The sequence below is a fragment of the Peromyscus californicus genome, unplaced genomic scaffold (genome assembly GCF_007827085.1).
Source record: "Peromyscus californicus insignis strain IS unplaced genomic scaffold, ASM782708v3 Scaffold_7__1_contigs__length_154581171, whole genome shotgun sequence".
NCBI lineage: Eukaryota > Metazoa > Chordata > Mammalia > Rodentia > Cricetidae > Peromyscus > Peromyscus californicus.
The window spans coordinates 96330789-96350234 of NW_026294595.1; the positions used below are offsets into that span (position 1 = coordinate 96330789).

The following is a 19446-nucleotide window of genomic DNA, read 5'->3' on the forward strand; positions in this document are numbered from 1 at the left end:
CTCTAATTACAGGCAAAGTTAACCTTCCAGGCTAAGAGTTCAACTTTGATGTGAACTAAATAGTAACAATTGTGTGCTGTTTTTCTGTACAATATAAAAGAGAAGCATGAGGTTAAGAGCACGAACTGCTCTTCCAGAGGACCCCGGTTCAATTCCCAGCACCCACATGGCTCACAACTGCCTGTAATGCCAGTCTCAGGGGACCCGACACACATGGCAAAAACACCAATGCACATTAAAATAAATAAATCAAAGAGAAATCCCTCTGTGTGAAGGTACAATATATTTTTCTGGAAGCAGATAAACTTTATTTTTGGAATACACAGGAAGCATGAAAACAATTAAAGAAGTTTTCCTGTCTCAAAACTATCAGCCGGTTTGAATAAACACACTAAAGTGTGTGTTCTTGAGGGCTTATACTCTTGGAAGTTCTTGACCTGGAGTCTGAAAAATAACAGCAAATCCATCTTCTGCTTACGCAGGTGAAAACCAGGAATTTTTAATTGTTTAAACACGTATTTAAAAAAAAGCATGCAGTGGGAACAAGCAGGGCATTCTCTGGAGCACTGAAATTAACGAAAGATCAACACCTGCAACAAAGCAAAGATTCAGGACTTTGAAGTTTCCGAATATCGTTGTGTCCTGGCTTCCTCATCTGTAAAACTGTTATCGGGGGAGGAGGGATACAAAACTAGGCGTGCAGAACAACTTGTAAGCGCTGCTATGGCTAATTCGGAATGTGTCAGCCGTCAGTAACGGCGCATTAGCTGCCATTCACTGAGGGCAGCTTCTGGACTTTGTCTTCGGCACAGTCGAGGAAAAAGCAGCAGAGCGTTTTAAAATAGGAGCACCGCATTCTGGAATTCTTTCTGTCTGTGACAGCAGTAACCTTGGAAACCGGGCTGCTAACACATCTCAATCCCAGAGCTTCCTAGAGCTTAGCTGCTCTGGCTTTCTTTCCGTGTTGTCTGGGCACCGCTGTTTTTGTGGGCTGATGTTAACTGCTTTGTTTTCTCCGCGTCGTTGGCACAAACAAGAACAAGCAGGAAACCTTTCTAGACACCCCTCTCTGGTCGCACCTCACCTAGAGCCTTCCCTACTTGGTGGCAACAATCCCACAATTCCTGACAGACAAAACTCTGCCAAAGGGCAGCTGAAAGCAGGCTCTCCCTAGACCTGGCTTCAAAGGAACCAACCAGGTAACAGCAGCAGGCACACCCACCCAGGTACGCAGCGCGACCCCGACACCGCACCCCAGCCTCCAGAGAACCCTCGCGAGACAGGACCGCAGGGGGAGACGAGAGTAAGCCCACTATCTCGCGAGAAGAGGGGGCGTCGGCGGAAACGAGCAAATGGCCCCCTGGGCGCCCCGGCCCCAGCCGGTGGGCGGGGCCGGAGGAAACCCGCCCCCTTCCGGCCCGCGTCCCCGCCCCCAGCCCTGAGGCGTCGGGCCGCGGGTACCGGCGCCTTCTTCTCCGGGTCCCCTGCGGCGGGCGCTTTGCCCGGCTTCGACTCTTGGAGGGCTTGCGGCGAGGGGCGCAGAGGGGGCGGGGAGGACCCGCGACGCCCCGCCCCCTTCCGCGCTCCGGCCCATAGGCCCGCCTCCGGGGGAACCTGGTCCCGAGGCGGCTCGGAGCGCAGGCCGGCGCTGCCCGCAGGTGTCGGCGGCGGCGGAGCCACCGGCCCCATGGTGGGTTTCGGGGCCAACCGGCGGGCCGGCCGCCTGCCCTCCTTCGTGCTGGTGGTGCTGCTGGTGGTCATCGTCGTCCTTGCCTTCAACTACTGGAGCATCTCCTCCCGCCACGTTCTGCTTCAGGAGGAGGTGGCCGAGCTGCAGGGCCAAGTCCAGCGCACCGAGGTGGCCCGCGGGCGCCTGGAGAAGCGCAATTCGGACCTCTTGCTCTTGGTGGACACGCATAAGAAGCAGATCGACCAGAAGGAGGCCGACTACGGCCGCCTCAGCAGCCGGCTGCAGGCCAGGGAGGGCCTGGGGAAGAGATGCGAGGATGACAAGGTAAGGTCGAGCCCTTTTCTCGGCCCTCCTGGAGTTTTTTCTTTTCACCTCTGGGGTGAGGTATTAATATTAGCCCACGGGCGGTTGCTGTATGCCTTCAGCAAGGTAGCCCTGGAAGCTCCCCAGCCCCCAGCAACCCCGTTTGTTGTCGGACTTTCCCGGTGTCAGCGCCACATTCTCCATTCGCTTCCAGAGAGGCTGGCTGTAAGTTCTGGTTCTCTAGTGGCCTATGGTGTAGATGCCGCCTTTTCTCCAAGAGCTCAGCTGCTGAGCTGGCAGTGGTAACCATCTGGCCTGTGCGGCTGCCTTACGTTCACGGGCACACAAATCTGCAGACTGCCAGGTATGGTATGGGCATTGTCTCATCCTCATTCTGTGCAGACTGATCAATATTAATTTCTTTATTCCAGAATGTGGCTTCCCTTCCCTCTTGGTGCTCAACATATATTTTTAAACAGTATGACTTTTTAAAATTTCTATAAGTCGATGTATTTTGTTAAGTAAAAAACATTATTTTTGTGTTGAAAGTGGTGTGATAGATGAGTCAGGAATCATATATGAGCCACACTTGTGACTTGGGCACCGTTAATCCATCATCTTCTCCATTTTAATTGTTAATGAAATTAGCCAAAATGGTAAAATCAAAATGGTAAAAATTAGTTCTCAGGAACAGAATCTTAAGTCTGGTCATTATTCTTGAAAAAAAATTGTGTATACTTAAGTAGCTATTAGGGCTGGTGTTAAATGCAGATAGAAAATACAAAATTTTAAATTTAAAAAGCTTAAGAGGACTGTGATTATATCCTATTTATTTATATTTGTTTTCACCATTTTATTGATAGTTTATAACTTGGGCAACTTCAGTTGGTATAGCAGAATTTTGAAAATTTCTAGATGGGCACTATAGTAGATGACTTCTCTGGGCTTTTAAAAAACAATTTAAATTGACATTTATTTTGTGTGTGTGTGTGTGTGTGTGTGTGTGTGTGTGTGTGTGTGTGTGCGCGCGCGTGTACGCGCGCGTACGGGTGCATGCCTGCACACACATACCAGAGTACATGTGTGGAGATCAGAGGACAGCTTTCTGGAGTCAGTTCTCTCCTTCCATCCTGTGGGGGTTCCAGGGACTGAACTCAGGTCACCTGTCTTGGCAGCAAGTGTTTTTACCTGCTGAGCTATGTTGCTGGCCCTTAAATTAAGTATTATTTTTGTGTGTGTGTGTGTGTGTGTGTATTCACCAGAGCGCCCATGTGGATTTCAGAGGAAAACTTGTACGAGTCATTTTTCTCCTTCTACTATGCTGGTCCTGGGGATGGAACTCAAGTTCCATGAGATTTCATGAGCTCCCAACTTCTTCCCCTCTGACTTCTACCTTGCTGCTTATTTCATGAAAACTAAGGCTCTCAATGTTTGTGGTAACCCTTTCTTCCTTACACGGTATGGACCTCCCTCCTCGGAGAGGGCTAGGGTTCAGCATCCTTAGCACCTTCTACACACTGAACTCTGAGGCATGAAAATCAACTCTTAAATACAGTAGGTAGAAACCTGTGAGAGTTTGGAGTGTTAAACTAAGGTCTTCAACATGGACAAGGACACCCTTTTGAGTTACCTCTCTACCTTCTGGTTGTGGATCCAAATGTGAGCTCCCAGTTGGTTCTTTGCTCTGTCGTCTGACGGACGTTACTCTGTAAAACCCTAAGTGTTTTAGTTTCCTTTTGCCATGATAGCACACCCTGACCAAGGCAACTTATAGAAGAATGCATTTTATTTGTGGCTTAAATTTTTATTGTTTTATGTGTACGGATGTTTTGTCTGTGAGTTTATCTATGCACCACATGAGTGTCTGGTTCCCAAGGAGGCTAGAAGAAGGCTTTGGGTCTCCTGGAACTGGAGTTACAGGTGGTTTTGAGCCACCTTATGAGTGCTGGGAATTGAAGCCAGGTCCCCTGCAGAAGGCACAGAGGAACACTGGGAATGACATGAGTCCTTTGAAACCTTAACGCCTCCCTGTAGTTGAATTTTTTTACTCTTTAGGGGGCCTGCCACCCATCTCCAAAATAAATACATGGAGACTTATTTCTATTTATGACTGCCTGGCCTTAATTTGGCTTGTTTCTAGCCAGCTTTTCTGACTTAAATTATCCTGTTTCTCTTTACAGTTTGCCTCTGGTCTTTTACCTTTCTTTATTCTGTTTATCTTTCTTTCCTTCTTTCTCCATGGCTGGCTGGATGCCTGGCCCCTGGCGTCATCCTCTCCCCCTTTTCTAACTCTTCCTATTCTTCTCCCTTGAGCCTAGATTTCTCCTATTTATTCTCTTTGCCTGGCAGCCCCGCCTGTTTCTCTCTCCTGCCAACTGTTGGCTATTCAGCTCTTTATTAGACCAATCAGATGTTTTCGACAGGCAAAGTAACACAGCTTTACAGAGTTAAACAAATGCAACATAAAAGAATGCAGCACATCTTTGCATCATTAAACAAATATTCCACAGCATAAATGAATGTAACATATCTTTAAACTAATATTCTACAACACTTGCCCCCAGTGACTCACCTCCTTCAACAAGGCCATACCTCCTAATCCTTCCCAAACAGTTCTACCAATTGGGGATCAAGTATTCAAACATGTGAGCCCATCAGAACTATTCTTTTTCAAGCCACCTCATAGATACAGGAATCCCAGCTCTGGAACCAGGAAGGTGATATTACTTGCTTCCTTCAGTTTATTGTGCCATTTCTGTCAGGAGAATAAGATGGCTTGAAAGTGTTCTAATCACTGTCCAGGAAAGTGGGAAATGAGACCCATTTCTCTAGATTCTCTCCAATTTACTGTATTTTATTCTGTTCTGTAAAGGATTTTAACTTGGAGGAGTTATTAGTTTGCCAGGGCTGCCACAACGGTACCACAGACTAGATATAGAACTTTAATTTCTATACAGCCCTGGAGGCAGGGAGTCCCAGGTCAAGGAATTGGCAAGGGCTGATTTTCTCTAAGACCGCTCACCTTGGCTGCAGATGATGGCCTGCTTGCTCCCTTATCCTGCCATGGCATTCCCTATGTGTATGCATCCCAAGTGCCTCATCTTAGATTCTGGCTGTACATGACTATTACTGAAGTAAAACAAACTTCGTCTACAGGAGTTTACCTGTGCCTGCATAGAAAAATATAAAAATAAAATGAACTAAATGATCTTATTGATGTATTTTTTACTTTGGCTTAAAAAATACTTAAAAAAACCAGAAAAACAGCTTTATATTTATTAATTTATTCTTATTTTTATTTTATATGTTTGAGTGTTTTGCTGCAAATATGTCTGTGTACCACGTGTGTGTCTGGTACCCAGTGAGACCACAAGAAGGTGTTGCATCCTCTGGAATTGGAGTTATAGATGGTTGTGAGCTGCCATGTGGGTGCTGGGACTTGAACCTGGGTCCTTTGGAAAAACAGTCAGTGCTCTTGAAAATACATTGTTGAGGGCTGGAGAGAAAACTCAAAGGTTAAGAGCACTGTCTGCACTTCAGAGGTCCTAAGTTCAATTCCCAGCAACCACATGGCAGCTTATAACCATCTATAATGAGATCTGATGCGCTATTCTGGCGTGCAGGTGTACATGCAGGCAGAACACTGTATACACAATAAATAAATCTTTAAAAAAAACATAGGTTGTTGAGAATTTTTGCATATATGTTCATCAGAGAGATTGATCTATAATTTTCTTTTTCTGTTGGATCTTTTTCTGGTTTTGGTATCAGTAATACTGGCTTTGTTAAAGGAGTTTAGAAGTGTAACTTTCTTTTCTTTTTTGTGGAATAATTTGAGGAGTGTTGATAATCTTCTTTTGAGGTCCCATTGAATTCTGTGTTGTATCAGTTGGTTCTGTTTTTTGTTGTTTTGTTTTTTAATTTATATTGCAGGTGTGCTCCGTTCCTGGTTTGGACCTACTTTTCTCTTTTTTTTCCCCCAAATATATTCTGTCTGGAGTTTGAAAATCTAGTCTGCACAGGGAGGATGTGTAGCTTAGTAGCAGAGTGCTTGCCTAGCATGCAGTAGGGTGTGTGTATGTGTGCTTGAGTTGCAAAGAATCTAACCCAGGTTCTTGCACATGTAGATAAGCACACTACTGCTAAGCTATATCTCTATTTGAAGCCCTCAGTTTGATCCCTAGTACAGCAAAACAAAACAAACTGCAGTCTGGTAGGGAGTAGGCAGTTGGGAGAGGTTGGGCAACAGGTGCAGTGTTGATTGACGGGATGTTCTCTTGCACAATCAGCTGACTACAGGTAACAGTAATGCACTGTGTGTGTTTCAAGATAACGGTAAGGGTTTTAAGTGTTTCACCAGCAAGAAATGAAAGGCATTTGAGGTGATGGATACATTAATTACTCTGCTTTGATCAATATACATTGAATAGGTGTATCAAAACATCACATGTGCCCTATGTATGAGTATTATATATCAAAATAAAATAGAAAACTAAAAATTGAGTGTTGTAAGCACAGATTTGGCACTACAAATTATGTGTGGACTCAGTAAATATTTGATGACTGATTTGGCAGTTTGCCCTGGTTTTGGAACCAAAGCATGTGTAAATATGTGCTGGGCTGCCCAACACAGATTACCCACTTCTCTGAATGCACTACCTTTGGAAGATATGATCAGAATATTCTGATGTAAAACCATCTATCATCAGCTCATTGCCTTTTTAGCATGAGGAGAATATCGTTTTTCTTTCCTTCGTATTTTTTCTCCCACACACCCTCCCGGTTAGTAATTTTGAGATGGAGTCTTGCTATGTTGCCCACTCTGGTCTTATAATCCTGAGTTCAAGCAGAAGTACAGAAGCCAAAAAGAAAGATTAGTACATTTAGAGACTTTCCTCATAACTGTGGACTTTGATGGATTAGGCCTGTGTTTCACTTGTGGCAAGTGCTGTCTACATGTTGAGTTTTACAGCCAGAATGGTACTTCTACCACAACTTCAGTTGTGCTAAAGTCTCAGAGCCTACTAAGTCTGGGGCTCTGTTAACTACACAGAGAAGCCCTGTTTGGGGGTGGGGTGGGGGAGTATTTATGACTGTTTTGTTTTCTGGTATGTATGTGTACCACATGTGCAAGTGCCTGCAGAGATCAGGAGAGGCTGTTGGGTTTCATGGAACTGGAGTTATAGAAGGTTATAAGTCACCATGTAGATACTGGTAATTGAGCCCAGGTTCTTTGGAAGAATAGCCAATGCTCTTAACCACTGGGCCATCTCTTAGGCACCCACCTCCATGTCATCATTGTCCTTGGCCTCCTCCTCCTTCAGAAGGACTTTACTTCAGCTCATGGTTCAGGGGATATCAGGCTATCATGGCAGTCAGGGCATGGTGGCTATTGAGGCTCCCTTTGTTCATTTTTTTTAAGACTTATATATATGAGTGCTCTATCGATTTTTATGGCAGAAGAGGGCATCAGATCCCCACTATAGATGTTGTGAGCCACCATGTGGTTTCTGGGATTTGAACTCAGGACCTCTGGAAGAGCAGCCAGTGCTCTTAACCACTGAGCCATCTCTCCACCACCCCACTTTGTTCATTTTTATATCTGATGTTGTTGTTACTGAGCTGTCATTCTTATGTATTCTAGGTGTCAAACTCAATCAGACATGATCTGTAATTTTTTTCCCTCAGTTTTGTAGGCTGTGTTTTTAGTTTGTCACTAGTGTTGTTTGAAGTTTTGAATGTTGATGAGGTTCAGTTTTATTTACTTTTTTCTTTAGGTTTTTTTCTGCTTTTTGTTATTAAATTTAAGAAATAATTATAAAATCCATGGTCATGAACAGTTTTTCCTGTTCTAAAAGTTACACAGTTCTACTTCTGTTGAGGCCTTTGTTCCATTTGAGTTAATTTTCCTACATGACATGATACCACCTTGTTTTGCATATGGTTTATTCAGTTGTCCTAGCCTGTTGAAGAAACTTGTCATGGTTAATCTTGCCAATTTGATTGGATTGACAGACATCTAGAGGGTTAGTAAAGCATGTCTCAAGTGTCTGTGAGGATGTTTCCAGAGAGTTTATGAGGGCTCTGACTTAAACAGTGGTTTCATCTTCTAATAGATTCAGTATTTGAATAGACTGTTGCGGGGGAGAAAGTGGGTCACTGGAGGGGTTCCTTTAGAAGATAAATCTTGACCCTGGTCCATTTTTGTACTGTTCTCTGCTTCCTGCCATAAGGTGAACAAGCTCCTGTATCACCCGTTCTTTTGTTAGGCTATTCTGCTCAAAGCTAGGCCCAGGAGTATTGAAGCCAGCTGTCCTGAACTTCTGAAACTGACCCAAATAAATCCTCCTCCTTAAGTTTACAGCAGGTACCCTGTCATTGTGGAAAAACTGACACAGGTCTCTTCTTTTTCCATTAACTGTCTTGGCATCTATGTAGAAAATCAGTTGATTGTATACGTGTTGACTTGTTTGAGGCCTCTTAGGGCCAGACACTTGACAGTTTTAAATGCCATACTAAGGGGTTTTAGTTAATCCTCAAGGGTAAGAGAAATAATATAATAAAATTTATTTTGAAAAGATAAGAGCTGGGCATTGCAGCACATAACTGTAAACCCAGGAAATGGAAGCTTTTAGAAATAATGTTCAGCTGGGGGTGGGGGTGGGGGTGCACGCCTTTAATCCCAGCACTTGGGAGGCAGAGCCAGACAGATCTCTGTGAGTTTGAGGGCAGCCAAGGCTAAAAAGAGAAACCCTGTCTCAAAAACCAAAATAATAATAATGATGATGATGATAAAATAATAATAATGTTCGTGTTGAGGAGATAGTTTTCAGTAAAGTACTTGCCTTATAATCATGAGGACCTAAGTTTGATCCCAGAGCCACATAAAAATGGGGGACTAGAGTATATAGGCTACTAAAGACTCAGGGAGAAGGATTCCATCTGTACAGCTATGGGAAGCCCTCATCTCTATTGGGTGTGATCTGTTGAGGGAGGGGCACCAACACTCCCTCCCTTAAGTAAACCCTTGTCAGTACTCTGCAAGGAAGCCCAATAAACACATTGGCTCTCTGAGTGAAATTTGGTGGAATCATGCCTCTGCCTGTTGCTGGGATCTTTGGAGAAGGGGTAGACATTGCTTATATCTCCTCCTGGGAGGGAATTTGACTAACATTGTTTATGTTGTGTATACATAGAAGTCAGAGGACTACTTGTGGAGATTATTCTCTCCCTCCACTTTGTGGTTTTCTGGGATCAAGCTCAGATTGTCAGGCTGGAGGGCAAGTGCCCTTTCTCACACTGACCCATAGTTAATATTCTTTGTTTTGTTTTGAGACCAAGTCTCTTTGTACAACTCTGGCTGTCCTGGAATTTACTTTGTAGACCAGGCTGGTCTCAAATTCAGAGATCTACCTACCTTTGCCTCTTGAGTTCTGGGATTAAAGGCAAGCACTAACATTTCCGGCTCATAGTTGATGCTCTTGAAGGAGATAGCCAAAGGAAAATCATTAACTATATATTCAGAGTGGAGGATTGAAGTAATTAGGAGAAGATAATCCAAATTGTACTTCCTTGTAATATAATTAGCTTAGAGCTACTAAAAATGAATTAAAAATTGGTTGAATGTGGCAGCACATGCTTTTAATCCCACCACTTGGGAGGATGTTTATGAGCTTGAAACTAGCCTAGTGTGTTTAATGAGTTCCAGGCCAGCCAGACCTACACAGTAAGACCCTGTCTTAAAACAAATAAAAAAGTGGGAATACCCCCGCCAAAACAAAACAAAAAACAATGGGTAGAGCCAACAAATTCAAATTACAGAACCCAGACAGAAAAAATCAGTTCTGCTTCTATTTACAGTCAGTGAGCTGTTCACGTTGATAACAAAACAAATAAAACACTTGGGATTTTAAAAAGGGATGAGAAGCTCCTACACTGAAAATTACAAAACACTAATGAAGGAAATTGAAGAATACAAAAAATTGGAATGGAGGCCGGGCGGTGGTGGCGCACGCCTTTAATCCCAGCACTCAGGAGGCAGAGCCAGGTGGATCTCTGTGAGTTCGAGGCCAGCCTGGGCTACCAAGCGAGTCCCAGGAAAGGCGCAAAGCTACACAGAGAAACCCTGTCTCGAAAAACGAAAAAAAAAAAAAAAAATGGAATGGAAATGGAAATGGAATGGGAATGGAAATGGAGATTAAAAGACTAATACAAAAAACTAACAAGACAAAAAGTTCTTTGGAAAAGCCAAACAAGATAAGAAAGTCTTAGCAAAAGTAGTCAAAAGAAAGTGAAGAACTAAAAGGAAGAGCATTACATACAACATTGTAAACTTTACAAGATGTGCTAGTTTGAATGTAATCTGCCTCCATAAGCTCATAAGGAGTGGCACTATTAGGAGGTGTGGCTTTGTTGGAGTGGGTATGGCCTTGTTAGAGGAAGTGTGTCACTGTGGGGCGCGCTTTGAGCTTGCCTATGCTTAGGACACAGCCCAATGTCTCAGTTGACTTCCTGTTGCATGCAAGATGTAGGACTCTCAGTTACTACTCCAGCACCACAACTGCCTGCACGCCACCATGCTCCTGTCATGATAATAATGGACTTCTGAAACTGTAAGCAAGCCTCCACAGTTAAATGTTTCCATGGTCATGGTGTCTCTTTACAGCAATAAAAACCCTGAGACAGAAGATTATTAAAGAACACCTTGAAAATTTATATTTAAAGAAAACTGGAAAATGAAGATAAGGATATAAATTCTTAGTCACATGTGACCTACTTAAATCCAGAAGATGTAAGCCATGTAAATAGACTTATCACAGGCAGTGAGATTGAAGCAGCAATGAAGAGTTCCAACAAAGAAAAGCCCAGGATGGACAGATTCACTGCTGAATTCTATTAGACTTTTAAAGAAGAGCTCACACCAATGCTCCTGTCATATAAAATAAAAAAGCAGAGGAATACAAACATTGATTCTGTGAGTCTAGTATTACCCTGATACCAAAATCAGGTAAGGACACAGAAAGAAAACTTTAGACCAATTTCCATCATGAACATAGAAACAAAAATTATCAGTAAAGTATTTGCAAACCAAATTCAGTAACACATTTGCAAAGACCACACGCTATAATCAAGTTGGTTTCATTCCAGAGTTTCATTCAGGGATGGTTCAAATCATTAAATATAATATAGCACATACATATGCTTAAAGACAGAAACCAGGCTGGGGAGATGACTCAGTGGCTAGAGTCCTTGGTGCTTAAGCATGAGGATCTGAGTTGAGATTCCCATTACCCATATGAAAGACATGGCAGCCTGCCTGGGACCTGAGTGCTAGGGGCTAGGAGGGAAATAGGGGAAAACTGGTAGATCCCAGTGGCTCTTGGTCAGCCCCTGTAACTGAAAAGGTAAAGTCCAGGTTTAGTGAGAGATGGTGAAACTGTGAATGACCCTCAAAAAATACAACAGAAACTCATTAGAAGGTGATGCCTGGCTGGGTGGTGGCGGCGGTGGCGGCGGCGCACGCCTTTAATCCCAGCACTCGGGAGGCAGAGCCAGGCGGATCTCTGTGAGTTCGAGGCCAGCCTGGGCTACCAAGTGAGTTCCAGGAAAGGCGCAAAGCTACACAGAGAAACCCTGTCTCGAAAAACCAAAAACAAACAAACAAACAAAAAAACCCAGAGCCAGGTATTGGGGTTTGCTGAAAGATCAGAGAGAGAGAACAGGCCACAGCTAACCTCATCTCGCCAACTTCTCGGCCGATTCTGTTTCCTCAGACTGGAAGCCTCTGAGTCCTCATCTGGAATGAATCTCAGCTGAACTGCTGCTCGAAGCCTAAAAGCTTAACCAGCTCTAGTTCCTGGTTTTCACACCTTATATACCATTCTGCTTCCTGCCATTACTTCCTGGGATTAAAGGCGTGAGTCACCATGCCTGGCTGTTTCCAGTGTGGCTTTGAACTCACAGAGATCCAAATGGATCTCTGCCTCCAGAATGCTAGAATTAAAGGTGTGTGTGCCACCATTTTCTGGCCTCTATGTCTATCTAGCTGCTGTTCTGCCCTCTGACCCCAGGTAAGTTTATTAGGATGCACAATATATTGGGGGACACAATATATCACCACAGACAAGTGCTTTTAAACCAGCACTCAAAAAGAAGCAGGAAGATTGCTACAAGTTCAAGAGCACCCAGGACTATATAACAAGACTTTGACTTACATATCCTACTCCCCGTGCAGCAAAGTGTAGTTTCCTCTACTATTTCAAGAGAGGCAGATCTTAATGGATCAAGTAAAAGAAACAAGTGTGTTTGAAATGTTGTTCGCATCTTACATGTGAAATGGAAAAGATTACTCTCCTATCACATCTAATACATGCACAGTGGTCACAGGCACAGTCTTTGGATTGGTACTGCTTGGAAGAGTATCCAGGATCTGTGCCTATGACTTAAGACACAGGGTCCACATCTGTGAGATGGAGAATATTACTATGCCTACTTTGTAGGGTGGTTGTAAGCATTAAATGAGGTTATATATAGAAAGAATTTTATCTTTCTGGTTTTATACCAGGAGCTGGTATAAAATAAAATAAACATTTAATGTACTTTCACTATGCTATAGCTTGGCTCTTTATTTCATGTGTATGAGTTTTGCCTAAATGTATGTATGTGCACCATGTGAGTGCCTCTTTCCTCGAAGGCCAGAGGAGGGCATAGATTCTCTGAAACTTGGAGTTACAGACAGTTGTGAACTGCCATATGGATGCTAGGAACTGAAACCAAGGCCTCTGGAAAAGCAGCAAGTGCTCTTAACTGCTGAGCCACCTCTTCGCCCCTAATTTAGAGCTTGAACATTGCTGAAAAGTTCATGTGTTGAAGGCTTTGTTCCCGGTGCACAGTACTATTGGGAGCTGGTAGGACTAGTGGTAAGGCCTAGTGGAAACAAGTGGAGTCTTTGAGGCCAGGCCCTCGAGGGAGAAATTGATATCCCAGCCCATCTGCTTCCTCTCTTTGCTTCCCAGCAGAGATGAGCAGGCCTTTTCCATGTATTCCCTGCCATGTTGTGCTATCTTGCTACAGGCCCAAGGGACAAAGGGACCAAGTGGCTGTGAACTGAAATCTTTGAAAGAAAAACCTAAATAAATATTTTTTCCTTATAAGTTGATTATCAATGGTAGTATAGTTGTTAATGGTGCTCCATTTTCAGACAGCTGGCATATTTTCTAGCCAAAAACAGTATAGATGAGTAATCGCTATACCTGGCTATTTATCAAATCTTCTTGAGTTCCCGTACCATCATCATCCCTAAGCTTCTGAATCTTGCTAGGTGGGGGAGGGGAAAGACTGTGGGTTTTTTGTTGTTTGTTTCTCTGTGAATTTTGAAGTCTATAACTTGCTTTATTTGTATTGTGTTGGGGAATATTATTCTAAGGTGTGTTACTTTTGTTTGTCCTGCATTTGTTTAACTCTGTAAGCTGTGTTACTGTGACTGTCTAAAACACTTGATGGTCTAATAAAGAACTGAATGGCCAAGAGAAAGGACAGGCAGGGCTGGCAGGCAGAGAGAGTATAGAGAAGGAGAATCTGGGAGGAAAAGATGGTCTAATAAAGAACTGAATGGCCAAGAGAAAGGACAGGCAGGGCTGGCAGGCAGAGAGAGTATAGAGAAGGAGAATCTGGGAGGAAAAGATGGTCTAATAAAGAACTGAATGGCCAAGAGAAAGGACAGGCAGGGCTGGCAGGCAGAGAGAGTATAGAGAAGGAGAATCTGGGAGGAAAAGATGGTCTAATAAAGAACTGAATGGCCAAGAGAAAGGACAGGCAGGGCTGGCAGGCAGAGAGAGTATAGAGAAGGAGAATCTGGGAGGAAAAGAGAAGCAGCCATAGAAGCAGGAGGACTCCAGGGCCGGCCACCCAGCTGTGCAGCAAGCCGCAGAGTAGGAGATAATGAAAAGTGTGCTCGCTTCGGCAGCACGCATACTCCAATTGGAAAGAAATAATGAAAGGTACACAGAAATAGAGAAAGATAAAAGACCAAAGGCAAAAGATAGATGGAGAAGTTAAGGAAAGCTGGCTACAAACAAGCCAAGCTAAGGCCAGGCGTTGATAATTAAGTATAAGCCTCCATGTGTATATTTATTTGGCAGCTGGGTGGTGGGCCCCCCAAAAGAGTAAAAAACAAAAACTACAATAGTGTAAACTGGCTTGAATTTGTGATTCTCCTGCCTTTGCTTCTCAGTTTAGAAAATGTCTTAATTTTTATTACATTTATTTATTTATTTTGTGTATATATGTGGTCATAGCACATATTAGGGGTCAGAGGATAACTTGTGAAAGTCAGTTCTCTCCTATCCAGCATGAGGATTCTGGGGAATCAAACTTGGGTTGTCTGGCTTGGTGGCAAGTTCTTTTTTTTTTGTTTTTTTGTTTTTTTGTTTTTTCGAGACAGGGTTTCTCTGTGTAGCTTTGCGCCTTTCCTGGGACTCGCTTGGTAACCCAGGCTGGCCTCAAACTCACAGAGATCCGCCTGGCTCTGCCTCCCAAGTGCTGGGATTAAAGGCGTGCGCCACCACCGTCTGGCGGTGGCAAGTTCTTTAATCCACTGAACCATTTCACCAGCCCAGTTTAAAAAACAAAAACAACCAACCAAAAACATAATACATACATACATACGTGTGTGTGTGCTTATATAACTACCAAATGTATTAAAGAAGATAGAATTGTTTGTAGAATCATTTGAGTGTGACCTCAGATAGAGTTTTAAAATGGGGGTGGGAGGCAGACACTTTTGGGTGTTGGAGACAAAGGAGAGAGAAATGATGGTAGCTTATTAAAAGCTGAGTATATGTAACCATTGTCGTCATTGGTCATAGCTGTGCTAATTGCCAGGGAACAAGCCATAAGGAAAGTGAAGCAGACCCAGCTGAGCCATTTTCAGGGTCCCAGATGAAAAGGAAAACGGCATCTGAGCTGGTAACAGCTGCCAACGTTGATCTAGACAAACCACAAGGCCTGGGGAGAGCATTAGAAGAGTTTCGGGAAGGGCTGGTAGGTGAATAAAGAAAAAGTTGTAGGTAGTAGAGGATGAAAGGTTAGAGGACGTGTATGAAATAGCTGGGAATGAATAAGAAGTATGCTAGGAACTGTAAGAAGGCAATTCTTCCTGAGAAGAGACAAGAACCCGTGCCTCAGAAAAGAGGTCGTAGGAAGGACAGTGCTACTATTTGGACATGAGGTGTCCTCAAAAACAGTTATGTGTTTGGGGCCTAGTCCCCAGGGGGTGGTGTTAATTTGGAGGCTGGAAACTTGAGGAGATAGAGCTTGACTGAAGGAAATAGGTGCCTGGGGGTGGGGCCATAGAGGAAGACAGGAAAGGGTCAGGAACAAAATACCTCAGAACTACTTCCTCCCTCCCTCCACAGTCTTAGCACCGTGATAGTCTGCCCAAATATATGAAGGCAGGTGACAAGACTACACTCACTTGAAACTGTAAACCAGCAGTAAACCTTGGTCCCTTTAGTTTGTTTCTCTAATGTAAGTACTAACTAAGCCCCACTTTGTTTAGCTTCCAAGATCAGATGAGAAATTGTGGAGCTTCCAAGATCAGATGAGAAATTGTGGACTCAGGACTGTATAACTATAGATTCCCTTAGGTTGTCTCTGTTGATTATTTTGTCACAGCAGTGAGAAATGTAGCCAGCGAAAAAGACATTGACATGGCAGAGGCTGGAGAGAGTATAGTGAATTGACTCCAATCCTAGAGATCAGTATTACAGAAAAGTAGCGGAGAAATAAACTCTTTTTTTTTATTTATTTATTTAGTATGTATACAGAAGAAGGTACCAGCTCTCATTACAGATGGTTGTGAGCCACCATGTGGTTGCTGGGAATTGAACTCAGGACCTCTGGAAGAGCAGTCAGTGCTCTTAACCTCTGAGCCATCTCTCCAGCCCGAAATAAACTCTTAAGACAATGAAAGTGTTGATGGAATTAAGTGAGGAAGTTCAGAAATCTGTGAGGGATTAGGAATGTAGCTTAGTTGGCATAATGCTTACCTCGCATGTACTAGACTCAGGGTTCAGTCCCAGCACTACGTAAACTGGGTATGGATGCGCAACCTGTAATCCCAGCACTTGGGAGGTGGAGGCAGGATCATTAGAAGTTTCAAGGTTAGCCCAGTGACGATGGTGCATGCCTTTAATCCCAGCATTAGGGAGGCAGAGGCAGGCTGATCTCTGTGAGTTTAAGGCCAGCCTGGTCTACACAGAAAGTTCCAGGACAGCCAGAGCTAGACAGAAAAACCCTGTCTTGAAAAAGAAAAAAGTTTCAAGGTCATTCTCACCTACATACCTAGTTTGAAGCCAGCCTAGGATACCAGACCCTGCCTCCCCTGCCCCCCAATCTTGATAACTAATTAAAATTAATTTTGAATGAAGCATGAATGAACATACTTTATAGGGAAGAGTATAAAGTACAAAGCATGGAGCATACAAGTCTAGGGAGTCACTCAGCAAGCATACATCCAGGCTGGCCTCAAACTCAGAGATCAACCTGCCTTTGCCTCCTGAGTGCTGGGATTAAAGGTGTGCACCTCTACCACTCAGCTGAGACATAATTCTTATTCTCAGAATTCTCACTTCTGATAAACATTGAAGGTTGAAAAAAACCTTAAGTGGCATTTTCACTGGAAGTAAGACCATATGTAATTTTTGAAAACAGTTGTTATGAATGATTGCACTGGGGACCCCTGAGGGTATCCTACATGGGCAGGGAAACATGCTGGCATGCTGGGCAGATGCATGCCATGCGGGCATGGCAGCGGCCAGCAACCCACGACCCAGATACTGCATCCACGTGGAAAGTTTATTATAATAGAGATGAAGGGAAAGAGGAAAGAGAGCGAAAGACAGACAGAGGTCGAGGGTGTGCACCTGGTGAAAGGAAAAGCAGAAGGGGGGGGGTTTCCTTAGAATGAGGCTTTTATGTCAGGATGCAGGGTGGTGCCAAGGGTTGGGATTTCAAAGGGTGGATCAGAACATTAACATCCTCTGTTTTGATTATTATAAAAAGAGGTGAGTTATGGGAGCAAGTGGGGGAACAAGGGCACTGTATTCTTGAGGCTGTTTCAAACTGACAAGGGGTGAAGTGGGGAGGGGGAAACCAGGAGTCACGCACAGCAGAAGATCTCAGGAACGTTCCTTGAGGGAGCTGAGCAGGCAGGTTGCAGCAGTGGTGTTCAGGAGCTTGGGGGGAAATGGCATGCCAGATCAGGAGTATAGAAGCCATGGCATCTGCTGTTTCTCTGGAGGTCAGGTGGGAACAATGAATCTGCAAAATATGCTCGAAAAATAAGTGGGGTCAGAAATGGGCTCTGGAGATTAGTTTTCACCAGACCAGATTTCTTGATGCAGTAGCAAAACTTTTCCCAGGAGCCTGTAGGTATCTGTAAGAGAGCTGGAATGAATTTACATCATGGCAGAAGGGTTAAAAATCCATTTAAGGACTCTTAAGAACTCTTTGTAGTCAATGTTCTATCAGTTTATCAAAGCTGCATTTATCAGTATTAAAACTTTGAACCTCTGGAGTTATATCTGAAATCAGTCTGTCCTGTACCATGAAGTCTGTGAATGAGGCATACTTGTCTGTAATTGGAGAGCATATATATATAAATCTTGGAATTGGGTCTGTTAAACTGATACACCCTAGTCATCAAACATCGTCAGATCTGAGAAGGATAAATTTAAGAAGTGAGACAGCTTTCCAGCTACCTAGGCAGCAATCCCAAGTCTCTCCATGGTCGATGAGGGACAGAGGCCCCAAAGGCAGCATTTGTCCAGCTGATAAACCCAGAAGATCTGACAGGTGTGTGTGTGTGTGTGTGTGTGTGTGTGTGTGTGTGTGTGTGTGTGTGTGTAATAGAAATTGGGGGGGAGGGGCGGTCATCCTACCTACCTGTCTTGGCAGAGAGGACATCCGATCCCTGTTGTTCCTCTTATTCACAGCCTGGACAGGATCAGCTTTTCGCTGCATGGCCAGCCTTGCCATAAGCTTCTGGGTGGAAGTTCTTCTGTGGTCATCTATCTTCTTGGAGGAGATACAGGATGCTGCCAGGAACTGACATGTCTCTCTATCGTAAAAAGCTTTTCTCATATCACTACAGGTGTTTAAGGACTGGGGGAACAAAGTATGTTAGATGTATTTATAACTTTGAGAGCATATATATGACTTAAATCTGAATATACAGGTTTCTCAGTTACAGCTTAATGAAGTTAGCAAGGACAGGGAGGTTCACATTCTTAAGCCTGATTAAACCTTGAGTAAGGAGAGACATTCTTTAAGCTGTTGGCAGTGATATCTAAATCTATTACCATTTTTAAGGCCCTATAGCTGTAGTTCTGATCTTTGAGTACAGCCAGATTATAATCCTGAATGACTTATAGAGAAATAATTATTTCTTAAGCTGTCCCCTGAGAAGGCAAAGAAGAGTGACAGGAGAAAGATCCCAAGGCCGAATGAGAACAGGGGAAAAGGGACTTGTGAGTCAAGGTGCAGCCCAACTCTGAGAAAAGGAAAAGGACCCTCTTAGTGGACTCTATGCCAGGATTTCCATCCCTAACCTAGCCCTTCTGTCCTGGGAACAGGGAGCACAGGACGACGTATTCTCTGTAGCTGCTTCAAGCTGAAACAGGGTGCAGGTGGTCAGGACTCTGATATGGTTTGGCTGGACCATATCAGCTTTCAGCAAGTCTATGTGTCACAGGTTGAAGTCACTCAGCCAGATGGAAGCCCACTGAAATAGATACAGATTAGAGAAAGAGTTAAAATGTATTAAAAATAATTTATTGAATTTATTTGAAATCTTCAGGCCTGTAGTTTTGGTAATTGGAGACCAGGAGAGAGAAAACGCCATCCTTAGGAATAGACAGGTGAGAAAGACTCCTGAACTGGAGCAGGGATGGGACATCTGAAAAGCAGTAGACTCATACCCATAAAATCCTGAGCTTGACCCAAAGTGTATCAGAATTGTATTAATGTTAAAATCTGAAATTTAAAATCTTAATATAATGATGGCCTCAGCACCAGGTGCCCCACCCATGCTGCCCTTAGTAAAGATGGTGGTAAGGTCATATGACCTGCCTGTTTTGACCTTAGCCAAGATGGCGGCTAGACCATGTGATTGCCCTTATTTAAGATAGTGCTTTTTATCACATAATTACCCCTATCAAATATGGGGCCTGACCATGTGTTCATGTGGGTTTTTTTTTTTCCCCCAAAATAAACTCAGCGGATAAGGAACAGATAAATTGAAGTATTTAAGAGTCAGTCAGGCCGGGCTGCAGTGGTGCATGCCTTTAATCCCACCACTGGGGAGGCAGAGCCAGGAAGATCTTTGTGAGTTCGAGGCCAGCCTGGTCTACAGAGCGAGATCCAGGACAAACACCAAAACTACACAGAGAAAC

At 43.7% G+C, this 19446-nt stretch overlaps 1 protein-coding gene across 2 annotated transcripts in view; it reads left to right on the forward strand.

Annotated features, from left to right (window-relative positions):
* The first annotated feature begins 1458 nt into the window (after window positions 1–1458).
* Window positions 1459–19446, forward strand: part of Golm2 (golgi membrane protein 2) — a 67665-nt gene continuing 49677 nt past the window's right edge. Inside the window, exon 1 of one of the 2 annotated variants that reach the window (XM_052722855.1) lies at window positions 1459–2014. In XM_052722855.1, the coding sequence (XP_052578815.1) occupies window positions 1688–2014 (327 nt within the window). In that variant the 5' untranslated portion in view covers window positions 1459–1687. The remainder of the gene's footprint in view (window positions 2015–19446) is intronic. The other variant, XM_052722853.1, reaches the window with a different exon arrangement.